General features: G+C 51.8%; 2 protein-coding genes across 2 annotated transcripts; both read left to right on the plus strand.

The window, feature by feature from the left end:
- The first annotated feature begins 3262 nt into the window (after nt 1-3262).
- LOC138371707 (probable GH family 25 lysozyme 3) lies at nt 3263-3802 on the plus strand. Its single transcript, XM_069336723.1, has one exon. It carries the CDS (start codon nt 3263-3265, stop codon nt 3800-3802), a length of 540 nt encoding a protein of 179 aa, XP_069192824.1.
- A 12-nt stretch (nt 3803-3814) lies between these two features.
- On the plus strand, nt 3815-16284 carry LOC123756247 (skin secretory protein xP2-like). The gene is made up of 5 exons (XM_069336724.1): nt 3815-4007; nt 6196-6267; nt 14164-14523; nt 15408-15827; nt 15860-16284. Exons 1-5 carry the CDS (start codon nt 3815-3817, stop codon nt 16282-16284), a joined length of 1470 nt encoding a protein of 489 aa, XP_069192825.1.
- Nucleotides 16285-16598: the final 314 nt, after the last annotated feature.

Below are 16598 nucleotides of genomic sequence, written 5' to 3' on the forward strand. Positions count from 1 at the left end.
ACAGCTGACTAGCTCCTAGGTACCTATTTTACTGCTAAATAACAGTGTGGTGGGTCTGGTGGTGTGTGGTGGGGCGGGGAGGGCAGTGTGGTGGGTCTATATGGAAGGGGCAGTCGGGTTGTCTGCCTAGAGGGCAGACAGATCATAACTCGCTTCATTTTCCATTTCCACGAATTTTCGAATACGGGAGCTGGGATTACCTGTGGCAGGTTTCGTGAGTTCTACTCCCGCAGCCTAGCCCAAGGCCAGGGTTTTATTGCGTGTGACCTGACCGGTGAAGCAGACCCTCACAACCTGGTTGATCCGCCGCTTCCTGTACCAACATGTCTAATTCCCTCAAAATTTCAGCCTTTGTTCCGGCCACGTTTTCTGTACTTTCCGGTAGAAAGTTAAAGCGTAGTGTCCGCCTCTTGTGTTCCCACTGTCTGCTGTGGTCGTGGCACCCTCCACGAGTGTCTGCTGTGCTCGTGGCACCCTCCACGAGTGTCTGCTGTGCTCGTGGCACCCTCCACGAGTGTCTGCTGTGGTCGTGGCACCCTCCACGAGTGTCTGCTGTGCTCGTGGCACCCTCCACGGCTGTCTGCTGTGGTCGTGGCTCCCTCCACGAGTGTCTGCTGTGCTCGTGGCACCCTCCACGAGTGTCTGCTGTGGTCGTGGCACCCTCCACGGCTGTCTACTGTGGTCGTGGCACCCTCCACGGCTGTCTGCTGTGGTCGTGGCACCCTCCACGGCTGTCTGCTGTGGTCGTGGCACCCTCCACGAGTGTCTGCTGTGGTCGAGGCACCCTCCACGAGTGTCTGCTGTGGTCGTGACACCCTCCACGACTGTCTGCTGTGGTCGTGACACCCTCCACGAGTGTCTGCTGTGGTCGAGGCACCCTCCACGAGTGTCTGCTGTGGTCGTGGCACCCTCCACGACAGTCTGCTGTGGTCGTGATACCCTCCACGACTGTCTGCTGTGGTCGTGGCACCCTCCACGGCTGTCTGCTGTGGTCGTGGCACCCTCCACGACTGTCTGCTGTGGTCGTGGCACCCTCCACGACTGTCTGCTGTGGTCGTGTCACCCTCCACAGGTGTAGGAGGCAGGTGCTGGAGGCAGGTATAGGAGACAGGTATAGGAGGCAGGTATACGAGGCAGGTGTAAGAGGCAGGTATAGGAAGCAGGTGTAGGAGGCAAGTGTAGGAGGCAGGTATAGGAGGCAGGTGTAGGAATCAGGTGTAGGAGGCAGGTGTAGGAGGCAGGTGTAGGAATCAGGTATAGGAGGCAGGTATAGGAGACAGGTATAGGAGGCAGGTGTAGGAGGCAGGTGTAGGAATCAGGTGTAGGAGACAGGTATAGGAGGCAGGTGTGGGAGGCAGGTATAGGAGGCACGTGTAGGAGGCACGTGTAGGAGGCAGGTGTAGGAGGCAGGTATAGGAGGCAGGTGTAGGAGGCAGGTATAGGAGGCAGGTGTAGGAGGCAGGTATAGGAGGCATGGTCCTGACAGGTGTATACCGCTGAGTGTGGCGAGGGCTCAGCAAAGTGCCCCGTGCCCATACCCAAATGCTTCGCTCAGCGCCCCAGTAGAGGTCGCGTCCCCCCCCCCACTCTATCCTCAAGTTCATCCTCCATTCCATCCTTCAGGCCTTCCTTGAACCAGTACTCCTGTCCATCCTCCTTCCCATCCTCAAACCAAGTCTTCAACCTATCAAACATACCATCCTTCAGTCAACTGGCCTCGTTAATGATGCCAGAACTGTTTATCAATAAAAATATGTTTACACCCTCCAGTCCTCGGACCATACTGGGCCATACTGGGCCACACTGGGCCATACTGGGCCACACTGGGCCATACTGGGCCACACTGGGCCACACTGGGCCACACTGGGCCACACTGGACATGCTACGGTCGGCCAAAAAGCATTCATCAGTTGACACGTATTTCGTATTTCCACTTATCATTAATGAATTAAATGCACCATATTATAGAGTTTGATGTTTAATCGGGCCTATGTTAGGTTAGGTTAGGCTAGGTTAGGTTAGGTTAGGTTAGGTTAGGTTAGGCTAGGTTAGGTTAGGTTAGGTTAGGTTAGGTTAGGTTAGGTTAGGTTAGGTTAGGTTAGGCTAGGTTAGGTTAGGTTAGGTTAGGTTAGGTTAGGTTAGGTTAGGTTAGGTTAGGCCAGGTTAGGTGTTTTGGTTATCTAGGAAATTATTTGTTTTTGCTTTACGTGGGTGAAACATTTACAGAGTTACGATTTGAACACAAGACGCCAACGAAGCACATTTCGGGAACAGTCGAACATTATAGGTTGAAAGTCGTGTGTAAAGTGTTTTAAGTTAGAAAATAAGAAATATAGCGGCTGTATTATCCAAAATTTGGACATTGTCTTATTTAGATGACTGATTACATTCGAACTTTGACCCGACAATGCTTCGCTCATTTCCTATTTTCGAATCGCGACTTTCTCTAACTGCTTCACCTACGGTCAATAAATACATATACTTGCCAACTCAACCCAAAACCCAAACCTAACTTAAGCTAGCCCTAATTTACACAAAACTAATCACTTGTAATAATCCATATCTACAGAAGATAATGTCCAAAACTGGAGGCCCGATGCTGAACCAAACTTTTCAAGATGACTGTAGCTGAGGTGGCTCCCAGTACCACCCTGGCTACAGGTGTGGGCTGCCAGTAACACCGTGGCTGCAGGTGTGGGCTGCCAGAGCCACCCTGGCTGCAGGTGTGGGCCCCCAGTACCACCCAGGCTGCAGGTGTGGGCTGCCAGAACCACCCTAGCTGCAGGTGTGGGCTCCCAGTACCACCCTAGCTGTAGGTGTGTGCTCCCAGTACCACCCTAGCTGCAGGTGTGGGCTCCCAGTACTACCCTAGCTGCAGGTGTGGGCTCAACTTCCACTATAAAACACACCCTCCACACCCCACCTCAGGTTAAATCAAACACTAAAAATGGACCATAATCGCTTGTCATCCCTCTGGCTAATTTGCTCAATATTTTAAGGAATCAATTGCGACATTAACTATCTTTTTATCGTACTTCCATTATTACTCTTAATTTACCGCCATAGCCTTTAGCTACTCGCTAAAAGAAATACAAAATAGCAGTTCGTGGTCGACACAACAATGTGGTCTGGCTATCATGGACTTCTTGGCTTACGATATCTTGGGAGACGTGGCCGGGGAGCCGGTCAAGTCGGTACTTAGAATTTGGTTTAGGACGCCATAAAGGAGTTGAAGCGTCGGTTACTGGTGTGTTCTGGGAGGATGCTGAGGCGGCCGTTGACCTCAGGCGCTGACAACAACAGCAGCAGCTTTACCTCGTCTCACCCAAGCTGCGGCAGTCATAGTGCTTCAGGCAGCAGCAGCAGCAGCAGCAGCAGCAGCAGCAGCTTTACCTCGTCTCACCCAAGCTGCGGCAGTCATGGTGCTTCAGGTACCAGCAGCAGCAGCAGCAGCAGCAGCAGCAGCAGCAGCAGCAGCAGCAGCAGCAGCAGCAGCAGCAGCAGCAGCAGCAGCAGCAGCTTTACCTCGTCTCACCCAAGCTGCGGCAGTCATGGTGCTTCAGGCAGCAGCAGCAGCAGCAGCTTTACCTCGTCTCACCCAAGCTGCGGCAGTCATAGTGCTTCAGGCAGCAGCAGCAGCAGCAGCAGCAGCAGCAGCTTTACCTCGTCTCACCCAAGCTGCGGCAGTCATAGTGCTTCAGGCAGCAGCAGCAGCAGCAGCAGCAGCAGCAGCTTTACCTCGTCTCACCCAAGCTGCGGCAGTCATGGTGCTTCAGGCAGCAGCAGCAGCGGGTCATGGTAATACTGGTGCTTCATGCAGCAGCAGCAGCAGCAGCAGCAGCGGGTCATGGTAATACTGGTGCTTCATGCAGCAGCAGCAGCAGCAGCAGCAGCAGCAGCAGCAGCAGCAGCTTTACCTCGTCTCACCCAAGCTGTGGCAGTCATAGTGCTTCAGGCAGCAGCAGCAGCAGCAGCAGCAGCAGCAGCAGCAGCAGCAGCGGGTCATGGTAACAGCGGTGCTTAAACACCGATGTAAGAGTTATAAAACTCTATGATCTCTCAAGGATTCGAACCCAGGCTGCCATGGTACTGTACAGCTGGCCACTCAGTACTACAACACCGCAGCCAGCGAGTGCCTAAAAGTGTTGGACATTCCTGTGACCCGCACGCTCAAGGGAAATATGATCACGACATATAAGATCGTAGTGGAATTGTTCTAAGTTGACAAATGATGAGATAGAGAACGACTTAGTTGAAGAAGAGCCTGAAAATTATACATAATATCAAATGTTAATTTGCTCCAATCATTTCTTTAGAATAATCTCACCACTGAACGACTTCAAGAGGCGGGCTTGTGAGCTTACGCTCGACATTTTATAAGACAGACAGACTAGTAAGTCAGTATATCTAGATAAACACAAACATACCTTTAAGCACACAGCGTTCGTAATAATTAGCAAAGTTTCATTTATATTTGTCATTATTTTCATGCTGAAATTTTTCCCCGTACTTGTTGATGCCCCGCAAGTAATGTGTGTGGCTGAGTGTGGCCCAGGTGGCTGAGTGTGGCTCAGGTGGCTGAGTGTGGCCCAGGTGGCTGAGTGTGGCCCAGTTGACTGAGTGTGGCCCAGGTGGCTGAGTGTGGCCCAGGTGGCTAAGTGTGGCCCAGGTGGTTGAGTGTGGCCCAGGTGACTGAGTGTGGCTCAGGTGGCTGAGTGTGGCCCAGGTGGCTGAGTGTGGCCCAGGTGGCTGAGTGTGGCCCAGGTGACTGAGTGTGGCTCAGGTGGCTGAGTGTGGCCCAGGTGGCTGAGTGTGGCCCAGGTGGCTGAGTGTGGCCCAGGTGGCTGAGTGTGGCCCAGGTAGCTGAGTGTGGCCCAGGTGGCTGAGTGTGGCCCAGGTGGCTGAGTGTGGCCCAGGTGGCTGAGTGTGGCCCAGGTGGCTGAGTGTGGCCCAGGTGACTGAGTGTGGCCCAGGTGGCTGAGTGTGGCCCAGGTGGCTGAGTGTGGCCCAGGTGGCTGAGTGTGGCCCAGGTGGCTGAGTGTGGCCCAGGTGACTGAGTGTGGCTCAGGTGGCTGAGTGTGGCTCAGGTGGCTGAGTGTGGCCCAGGTGGCTGAGTGTGGCTTAGGTGGCTGAGTGTATCCCAGCTGGCTGAGTGTGCCTCAGGTGGCTGAGTGTGGCCCAGGTGGCTGAGTGTGGCCCAGGTGGCTGAGTGTGCCTCAGGTGGCTGAGTGTGGCCCAGGTGGCTGAGTGTGGCCCAGGTGACTGAGTGTGGCTCAGGTGGCTGAGTGTGGCCCAGGTGGCTGAGTGTGGCCCAGGTGGCTGAGTGTGGCCCAGGTGGCTGAGTGTGGCCCAGGTGGCTGAGTGTGGCCCAGGTGGCTGAGTGTGGCCCAGGTGGCTGAGTGTGGCCCAGGTGGCTGAGTGTAGCCCAGGTGGCTGAGTGCGTCCAACTTCCCCCCAGTGTTGACATTCGGTGAAGAACGGTCACCATCTTGTCAACACTGCCTCCACGCAACACTCGTGTCTTAATGTGTGCTCCAAAATGGCCGAGGAGGACACATTTTCCTCCATTACCAGCGGGATGAATCGGACGCCGGTCAGCTGTTGAGGCATCAGCTGCTTGTGCCCCTGGTGGCGGGTTGAGGAACAATGCTGATGTCAACATTCCTTCAAAAAGGTAAGTTGCGTCAGGTGTCAGGAGAAGCACTACTCAGCATGTCCTTCGATTCCAAAACAACATAGCACTTCACACGTAAGTCTGTTATGATCATAGTGTATCTAAAACAGTGAAGATCTTTGGTCTAATACCTTCAAAAATCCATGTTTGTGATGAGTACTAAAGTAATGTTTAAGTAATAAAGTAATGTTTTCTACTGGGAAGTGAGTTGCAATACTTGGCTATAACTTGCACCAGCTTGGCTCTCTGCCTTGTCATGGGGAGGAAGTCTTCCTTGACTGAATCAGTGACTTACTAAATGTTCGTGTTATATTGACCGATCACCTGGATGTTGGGGATATATTGACCTATCACCTGGATGTTGGTGATATACTGACCCGTCACCTGGATGTTGGTGATATATTGACCCATCACCTGGATGCCACCTGTGAGTGAGCACATGTACACAAGAGAAGTCAGGTCAGCGTCCAGGGCACATGTGCAGGACAAGTGCACAATATGTGTGTGCAAATTAATCACAGACTGCAAGTGTTCTGGAGAAGTGTTGTATGGAAGTGTGCAAAGTGTGCAGTCAGTCGTGGACGGTAAGAAAGGTAAGTGTGCAATGCTAATGAACAAGTGCTCATACTAAGTGTGATCTTCGAGTTGGTTGTCATCTGAACAACATCAGAGATTATGTTGCTTAAGATTCGCTACTTGGAACAAAAAGTTTCAAGTAGCACAGGCTATGGTGAGCCCGTTATGGACTTACCTGGCACAGGAGCGGGGTTGTAACTTTTTCGACGTAACATCAGTGATTATGAAATTACGTCCAGTGTGTTTTCCTTTCCTGTTGGTTCTAGTTTTTGCAAGACTAAGTCAAATGTGTCACACATGTGTAAGAGGTGAGAGGGATTTGTGTGTGTTACTTCAGAGTGGTTCACGGGGTTCTTTTAGATATAATTTTATTCCTCACATTCTTTTATTTTGGGTGTCATGAGCTAGAGAGCCGAGGAATGATGATGTTCGTGGCTGGGTTTGTGGGTTAAAAATAAACACCTAACCCACATAATTGTAAATGGTGGAATGCGACGATGTTTCGCCCAGTTCTGGGGCCAGATTCACAAAAACACTTACGCAAGGACTTACGAACCTGTACATCTTTTCTCAATCTTTGGCGGCTTTGTTTCCAATTATTAAACAGTTAATGAGCTCCGAAGCACCAGGAGGCTGTTTATAACAATAACAACAGTTGATTGGCAAGTTTTCATACTTGTAAACTGTTTAATAAATGTAACCAAAGCCGCCAATGATTGAGGAAAGATGTACACGTTCGTAAATGCTTGCGTAAGTGCTTTCGTGAATCTGGCCCATGGACATTTGATAAGGGTTCACGACCAGCCAAAACGTAGGCACATGCTTTTCTTTTTCACATGGGAGCCGGTCGGCCGAGCGGACAGCACGCTGGACATGTGATCCTGTGGTCCTGGGTTCGATCCCAGGCGCCGGCGAGAAACAATGGGCAGAGTTTCTTTCACCCTATGCCCTTGTTACCTAGCAGTAAAATAGGTACCTGGGTGTTAGTCAGCTGTCACGGGCTGCTTCCTGGGGGTGGAGGCCTGGTCGAGGACCGGGCCGCGGGGACACTAAAAAGCCCCGAAATCACCTCAAGATAACGTGGACAGAATAATTTCTATAACATAAAAGGTGACAACTCGACAAATTTCTTTAAAACTCCGCCGAAGAAAATATTCAGATATTGCAGGTGTTTGGTTAATACGTGTCTCAGAGTTCAGGTGTTGGGTGGGGGGGGGGATTATAGTCGTGCTGGAAGTGCCTGTTATCAGGGATTAGAACCAGTAATAATCTTCTCTCACTATTACCGTAAGAAGAGTGATGCGTGCTGACTGTGCACTCAATGAACTGTGCCTGAGCGGATGGACAGTAATTCAGTTCCCCTACACAACCTTTATCACGGGCTCACCATAGCCCGTGCTACATGGACACTTCCATGTAGCACGGGCTACTTCCACGTTCTGAGTAGCTAAATCTAAAACAACAACAACAATAACAACCTTTAATTGACTAATTGACTTGTTTATATGATCACAAGCTATTTGGGGTCGTCCGGAACCACCAGCCCTAACAACCAGCAGAACACGACCATCACCACTAACTACCAGCAGAACACGACCACCAGCCCTAACAACCAGCAGAACACGACCACCAGCCCTAACTACCATCAGAACACGACCACCAGCCGTGACTACCATCAGAACACGACCACCAGCCCTAACTACCATCAGAACACGACCATCACCACTAACTACCATCAGAACACGACCATCACCACTAACTACCAGCAGAACACGACCATCACCACTAACTACCATCAGAACACGACCATCACCACTAACTACCATCAGAACACGACCATCACCACTAACTACCATCAGAACACGACCATCACCACTAACTACCATCAGAACACGACCATCACCACTAACTACCAGCAGAACACGACCATCACCACTAACTACCATCAGAACACGACCATCACCACTAACTACCAGCAGAACACGACCATCACCACTAACTACCATCAGAACACGACCACCAGCCCTAACAACCAGCAGAACACGACCACCAGCCCTAACAACCAGCAGAACACGACCACCAGCCCTAACTACCATCAGAACACGACCACCAGCCCTAACTACCATCAGAACACGACCATCACCACTAACTACCAGCAGAACACGACCACCAGCCCTAACAACCATCAGAACACGACCATCACCACTAACTACCATCAGAACACGACCATCACCACTAACTACCATCAGAACACGACCATCACCACTAACTACCAGCAGAACACGACCATCACCACTAACTACCATCAGAACACGACCATCAGCCCTAACTACCAGCAGAACACGACCATCACCACTAACTACCATCAGAACACGACCATCACCACTAACTACCATCAGAACACGACCCTCACCACTAACTACCATCAGAACACGACCATCACCACTAACTACCATCAGAACACGACCATCACCACTAACTACCAGCAGAACACGACCCTCACCACTAACTACCAGCAGAACACGACCATCACCACTAACTACCATCAGAACACGACCCTCACCACTAACTACCATCAGAACACGACCATCACCACTAACTACCATCAGAACACGACCATCACCACTAACTACCATCAGAACACGACCATCAGCCCTAACTACCAGCAGAACACGACCATCACCACTAACTACCAGCAGAACACGACCATCACCACTAACTACCAGCAGAACACGCCTTCCAGCTCTATTGCCACAACGTGATCACAAGTTATAACAACCAGTAGAACACAACCCTCAGCTTTGACTACTACCTGAACACGACTACACGATCAGCAATAACTACCCCCCCCCCCCCCTCGAACACGATTAGTAGTAGGCATCCAGCAGTCTCGGGAGCCTGTGGAGTTGTGCTCTGGCTGTCGAGGCTGGAGTCTCCTCTCCAGGGCGCAAACCCAAAGTAAATAGATCTGGAGAAGCTGTTACCCATGCAGCAGATCCCCCCCGCCCTTCCCTCTCCAAGTTGTTGAAATTTTCTAATGGAAAGGCAAACGCCAATACGATTGGTTCCTGCGCCGTCGTAGGAGCTGCCAGAACGAGGTTGAGGTCAACAACAAACTGTCTTTGGGATTCCAACTCCGGATTTTTCCTCGAGGTTGACTCCTGAAGACCGTCCCAAAAGTGGTCATGGCGGCTGAGGTTACAAGAACACGACCACCAACATTAACTACCACTAAAACACGACTTCAAGCAACACGTCACACACGTCATTCATCCCTTAATATGTCTTCGAAAGTGACCACTAGAAATAGTCTTTACATCTCTCTGAGGCAAAAGTCTTATTCTCGGTCTTTGTCTTAGCGGGGAGAGTCATAAAAGTTATTTCCCTAGTCATTCCAAAAACAAGCAAAACAAAGCACGAGAAGCGTAATGATTTACAACTCTAAACAGCCAGTTTCAGGTTTTAAAATCTTAGAAAACACGCATCATTCAGGTTAGGCAAAGTAAATTCGGTAAAATAAGTTGTAAACTCCGTATCCAAAAAAAAAATTATAATTGAAAAAAATTATGTGTAAAATGCGAGAGGAAGAATGTGGAACATGGTGAGAACAGAGGCCGTCTACGGGGACGGTTGTGGCAGGTCCCTGCCACCGGTACCAGGATGTTGGCAGGTTAGTGTACCCACCGCGGCAACCACCTGGGGGCCAGGGATTCTCCATCCTGCAACCTGCAATCAGCGAGGGCCGGACCCACTACTTGCCGGGGCCAGGTCACTGCAGGCTGACGGCCCTGCGGTCTACATTTGCCAAGGCGGCATCCTTGTAGGATGTCCAGGATCTCTACTTCAGTGCCTGGCGCCTCCAGGCTTGACGAGAAAAAAAGTTTTGATCAGAGTATCGTTAACAAGATATGAAGGGTTCCTTTTCCATTATATATCATTGTAAAACTATTAACAACTAAAAAAAAATAATATCGTGCTTGAAGCAGAAATAATTGATTAGATCATCATTTTAAATTGGATTGGAATGAAAAGCAATTATCAGTGAATTAGTAAAGAGGAAGCCTGAATCATGTAGCCAGAGGAAGGTCTTACGCGCCTGAAAGTGCTTCGGTTGAACTAGGCCACAATTGTTCAGTCTAGGTGATTGAACTCGAAAGGTGACATCAAGAGAGGAGAATCAGGGAAGCATGTTCCCTTACAGGCGGCTCTTCCCGGAGCCCTGAGAACCCCGTCATAGTGGAGACAAAGACTCGAGGCAGTAACGACAGGAACAGCAGAAATAGCTTCAGGATCAACAGCAACAGTAGCAGGGGCAGTAGCAGTTGTACTAGCAGTGGTAGCAACAGAGTTAGCAGCAACAGCGGCAGTAGAGGCAGCAGGGGCAGCAGCAGTAGAGGCAGCAGCAGCAGTAGTATGATCAGGGAGACGCACACACAGTAGATCGACTGGAAGCCTCTAGAGAGGGAGAGAGAGAGAGGGAGAGAGAGAGAGGGAGAGAGAGAGAGAGAGAGAGAGAGAGAGAGAGAGAGAGAGAGAGAGAGAGAGAGAGAGAGAGAGAGAGAGAGAGAGAGAGAGAGAGAGAGAGAGAGAGAGAGAGAGAGAGAGAGAGAGAGAGAGAGAGAGAGAGAGAGAGAGAGAGAGAGAGAGAGAGAGAGAGAGAGAGAGAGAGAGAGAGACAGAGAGAGACAGAGAGAGACAGAGAGAGACAGAGAGAGACAGAGAGAGACAGAGAGAGACAGAGAGAGACAGAGAGAGAGAGAGAGAGAGAGAGAGAGAGAGAGAGAGACAGAGAGAGACAGAGAGAGACAGAGAGAGACAGAGAGAGACAGAGAGAGAGAGAGAGAGAGAGAGAGAGAGAGAGAGAGAGAGAGAGAGAGAGAGACAGAGAGACAGAGAGAGAGAGAGAGAGAGAGAGAGAGAGAGAGAGAGAGAGAGAGAGAGAGAGAGAGAGAGAGAGAGAGAGAGAGAGAGAGAGAGAGAGAGAGAGAGAGAGAGAGAGAGAGAGAGAGAGAGAGAGAGAGAGAGAGAGAGAGAGAGAGAGAGAGAGAGAGAGAGAGAGAGAGAGAGAGAGAGAGAGAGAGAGAGAGAGAGAGAGGCTGCGAGGAGTATATTACAAGACATCACCATTTTCTGAATTCGCAATGATAATGATACACAATTATTTCTACTAAATAATGAGGACATGAACTTAGGACACATGTATCAACGAGCCTTGAGCAGTAAGTTGTGCGAACGGAATAGATCGAGATGAGTATTGAGGTAGGGAATACAAGCCAATTCAGGGCCCGGGAGATCTTATAAGAACCCGATATAAGGTGCCCAGTCTTAGAAACCTTTGTAAAGAGCCCCTGCAGTAGACGCAGCCTCCCGGAGCTCAGGGCCCCTGCAGTAGACGTCCAGGAGGGCTCAGTAGACGCTCCCTCCCGGAGCTAAGTGTTAAGAGCCCCTGCAGTAGACGCTCTTTCCCGGAGCTCAGAGCCGACGTCCCGGAAGACGACGTGACATCGGCGGGCAGGAGCGAACCGCGACCGCCTCCTCAGGGGATAATTTCGTGATCTCAGGCAGAGCCGCCAGTCACAGCTAACTGTGCTCTCTCTGGCATGCCCCCACCAGGCATGGGCTGAGGTCACGCCAGGACACTGACTGGCTGGCTGGGGACACGCCGAGAACAAGGAAATAGTAGGTAGCAGGGAACACCTGTTGCCTGCAGACACAGCGAGCATAGCGAACCTGCGGGCAGCTAGTTTATTATGGAGTTGTAGCTACCCCGAGGGAGAGGTCAGAGTCATATAATGCTTTATGGGACTTGTGGTCATTGTACTTCAAGCTAAACATCTGTGGTGAACTGGTCACACACAGCTGTAATTTGCCTGTCATGTACCCCTATACCCATAGCGGCGGTGGGAAGGTTACAGCCGCCAGGGAACACTACCTACTGTACGCCAACTGACATGTTTGGCGCTATATGCAAATATAGCTGCCTTGAGTTTATGAACGTATCTTGAATAATTTTTATTGTTTCCTCTAAATTTGTATATTTTTTCCTACCTTCTGTCACCTAGGTTTTACGAATAGTTTTTCTGACGTAGTTTACACTTGGAGAAATTCACTTCTGCAAATGGTAAAATCTCACTGTCATACTTTTAGCTCAGCGAGGTCGTTCCAATGCCAGGAGGCGGACAAAATATTTGTCTGCGTGATAGGCAATAAACAGCAGTAATATGCTGCGTATTTGGTCAAACAGGTTGGCTGGGGTAGGAAGTGGTGTCCAGACAAGATGGTGGTCTGTCAGACTTACTTATTTGGATAGCTTGATTGGCTCGGGTGAAGCCCACGGTGTCACGGTGTCTGGATTATATGGGTGGAAAGTGCTACGAAATATCAAGATATGCTGAAAGTTCTGGAGCAAGACTGGGATGGCTATTGAAGGTTGTGTCCGAGGCAAGACGTTATGTCGGCCCAGGGTCAGGGTGCTAAGTATGGAGGAAATATAAGAACATAATAATATATCAATAAAGTAATCTGCAGAAGACCTGTTAAACAATGCAAGGCAACCTGTTGGTAATGATGAGGTCGAGGGGAACGCTGAGAGTATCTTTAGAGGGTGATGGAGAGCAAGACGGTCGAGCAGGGTGACTTTAGGGGGGGTAGGTTCCAGACAAGGTTATGTTCAGAAGGGCTGTTGTCAGGTTGATGTTGGGGGAGGAGACCGGGCAGGGTGATGTTGAGGGTGGTGCCGACCAGTGATGTAGTGTGTGGGGAAGGAGTTACCGGGCAGAACGATGTAAAGGGGGGGGGGGGGGTACCGTTCAGGGTGATGTATAGGAGCCACCAGAAAGGGTGCTGTAGATGAGATTCGAAGCAGGGTGATGGGTTACCAGGCAAGGCGAGTGTGTCCGGGAAGCCGAACTTCTCAAACATTGGTTGCCTGCAAATGTTTAAAGAGGAGTCAGGTCCTGTTAATTAGGCCTTCTAGCCCAAAGATCCTAATGAGTGGTTTCTTCACCTTGATCTCCGAGATCTTTATGATATCTGGTCTTGATGCTGTAGATGGAGGAGGCTTTCACAACTTCTTTCCATGCCTTGAACTTGTTGACCACCTTACAGGGTATTTCAATACGTTTCGTCAACCCATTTGTGATTCCAGCTTCCACCAATCTCTGTCCTCGTCAGTATTTTGCATGTAGTGATCATCTCCTATCTGTTACCTATCTAAGATACGTAACACACAGAAACTGTATTGGAGGGGACCTACATTCCCTCCAATGCGTTATGTGTGGTTTCCTCCGAGGCTATGGGTCCCCCTTCTTCCAGCCAGAGGTGGTAGTCCTTTCCCTATCTAAGATTGTACCCCTGAGATATCATAACATTGTGCTCAGAGTTCAGCGCTCTTAATTCAGATGCTTTTGTGCTAAGTTCTTATATTTGTGTGTGAGGATACCACGCGGTGCACTGCATGTGTGTTGCAAATTCGAGTAATGGTTCTTGCAGCGTGAGTCCTGAGGCAGGGTTGTTGTGCCCTAGATGGGGTATGGGGGGGAAGGTCGAGCCATGATGCGACCGGGGATGGGGGGGAAGAGGGTCTGTTTGGGCATGGTGGGGTGGGGGGGTATTGGGGCATTGTGGGGGTGTGTATAGTAGGGGTACCGGAGCAATTTATTCCAGCTGAGATATGAGGGCATCAAGGGTCGCGGAGGGTAGCCGTAGCCTCAGGAGCTGCTCCAGGCTCGACACAACAGTGGAGCGGAACACCTCAAGCGCTCCAGGTAATTATTACAATAAAAACTAGAACCCACATTTGCCAGCACCCTAGCCAGGGATTTTTTTAAACATACCGTCACTGCTACAACAGTAGCTAAGTGTATACATGTTGGCACGCATACATGCATGTATGTGTATGTATCTTTACTAAGTGACGGCCACTTGGAAGCCTCCCCACCAAGTGACGGCCACTTGGAAACCTCCCCACCAAGTGACGGCCACTTGGAAGCCTCCCCACCAAGTGACGGCCACTTGGAAACCTCCCCACCAAGTGACGGCCACTTGGAAGCCTCCCCACGAAGTGACGGCCACTTGGAAGCCTCCCCCACCAAGTGACGGCCACTTGGAAGCCTCCCCACCAAGTGACGGCCACTTGGAAGCCTCCCCACCAAGTGACGGCCACTTGGAAGCTTCCCCACCAAGTGATAGCCACTTGGAAGCCTCCCCACCAAGTGACGGCCACTTGGAAGCCTCCCCACCAAGTGACGCCCACTTGGAAGCTTCCCCACCAAGTGACGGCCACTTGGAAGCCTCCCCCACCAGGTGACACCCACTTGGAAGCCTCCCCACCAAGTGACGCCCACTTGGAAGCCTCCCCCACCAAGTGACGCCCACTTGGAAGCCTCCCCACCAATTGACGCCCACTTGGAAGCTTCCCCACCAAGTGACGGCCACTTGGAAGCCTCCCCCACCAAGTGACGCCCACTTGGAAGCCTCCCCACCAAGTGACGCCCACTTGGAAGCCTCCCCCACCAAGTGACGCCCACTTGGAAGCCTCCCCACCAAGTGACGGCCACTTGGAAGCCTCCCCCACCAAGTGACGGCCACTTGGAAGCCTTCCCCACCAAGTGACGGCCACTTGGAAACCTCCTACACCAAGTGATGGCCACTTGGAAGCCTCCCCACCAAGTGACGGCCACTTGGAAGCCTCCCCACCAAGTGATGGCCACTTGGAAGCCTCCCCACTAAGGGCCGCCCACTTGGAAGCCTCCCCACCAAGTGACGCCCACTTGGAAGCCTCCCCCACCAAGTGACGGCCACTTGGAAACCTCCCCCACCAAGTGACGGCCACTTGGAAGCCTCCCCACCAAGTGACGCCCACTTGGAAGCCTCCCCACCAAGTGACGGCCACTTGGAAGCCTCCCCACTAAGTGACGCCCACTTGGAAGCCTCCCCACCAAGTGACGCCCACTTGGAAGCCTCCCCCACCAAGTGACGGCCACTTGGAAGCCTCCCCACGAAGTGACGCCCACTTGGAAGCCTCCCCACCAAGTGACGCTCACTTGGAAGCCTCCCCCACCAAGTGATGTCCGCTTGGAAGCCTCCCCACCAAGTGACGACCACTTGGAAACCTCCCCCACCAAGTGACGGCCACTTGGAAACCTCCCACACCAAGTGACGCCCACTTGGAAGCCTCCCCCACCAAGTGACGCCCACTTGGAAGCCTCCCGACCAAGTGACGGCCACTTGGAAGCCTCCCCACCAAGTGACGTCCACTTGGAAGCCTCCCCACCAAGTGACGGCCACTTGGAAGCCTCCCCACCAAGTGACGGCCACTTGGAAGCCTCCCCACCAAGTTACGGCCACTTGGAAGCCTCCCCACCAAGTGGCGGCCACTTGGAAGCCTCCCGACCAAGTGACGGCCACTTGGAAGCCTCCCCACCAAGTGACGTCCACTTGGAAGCCTCCCCACCAAGTGACGGCCACTTGGAAGCCTCCCGACCAAGTGACGGCCACTTGGAAGCCTCCCCACCAAGTGACGGCCACTTGGAAGCCTCCCCACCAAGTGACGCCCACTTGGAAGCCTCCCCACCAAGTGACGGCCACTTGGAAGCCTCCCCCACCAAGTGACGGCCACTTGGAAGCCTCCCACACCAAGTGACGGCAACTTGGAAGCCTCCCCACCAAGTGACGCCCACTTGGAAGCTTCCCCACCAAGTGACGGCCACTTGGAAGCCTCCCCACCAAGTGACGGCCACTTGGAAGCCTCCCCACCAAGTGACGCCCACTTGGAAGCCTCCCCACCAAGTGACGGCCACTTGGAAGCCTCCCCACCAAGTGACGGCCACTTGGAAGCCTCCCCACCAACTGACGCCCACTTGGAAGCCTCCCACCAAGTGACGGCCACTTGGAAGCCTCCCCACGAAGTGACGGCCACTTGGAAGCCTCCCCACGAAGTGACGGCCACTTGGAAGCCTCCCCACGAAGTGACGGCTACTTGGAAGCCTCTCCCACCAAGTGAAGGATCATTGACCGTTCTAGGTCTCCAATAATGAGTTTCCAACACTCCAATTCTTCCACTTTCATTGTTATTCTGTTTACCAAAAAAACTAAGTAATTTACCACCTAATTTATCACTCTGCTAGTTATTTTGCAATATTTTTTTGCTGGTAAATGTGGTTTTCATTTGGTACTGGGGGATGCCCAGACCTCACCACCGGTATTGGGGGATGCCCAGACGTCACCACCGCTACTGGGGGATGCCCAGACCTCACTACCGGTACTGGGGGATGCCCAGACCTCACCACCGGTACTGGGGGATGCCCAGACCTCACCACCGGTATTGGGGGATGCCCAGACGTCACCA

Source organism: Procambarus clarkii, chromosome 36 (genome assembly GCF_040958095.1).
Source record: "Procambarus clarkii isolate CNS0578487 chromosome 36, FALCON_Pclarkii_2.0, whole genome shotgun sequence".
Taxonomy (NCBI): Eukaryota; Metazoa; Arthropoda; class Malacostraca; order Decapoda; family Cambaridae; genus Procambarus; species Procambarus clarkii.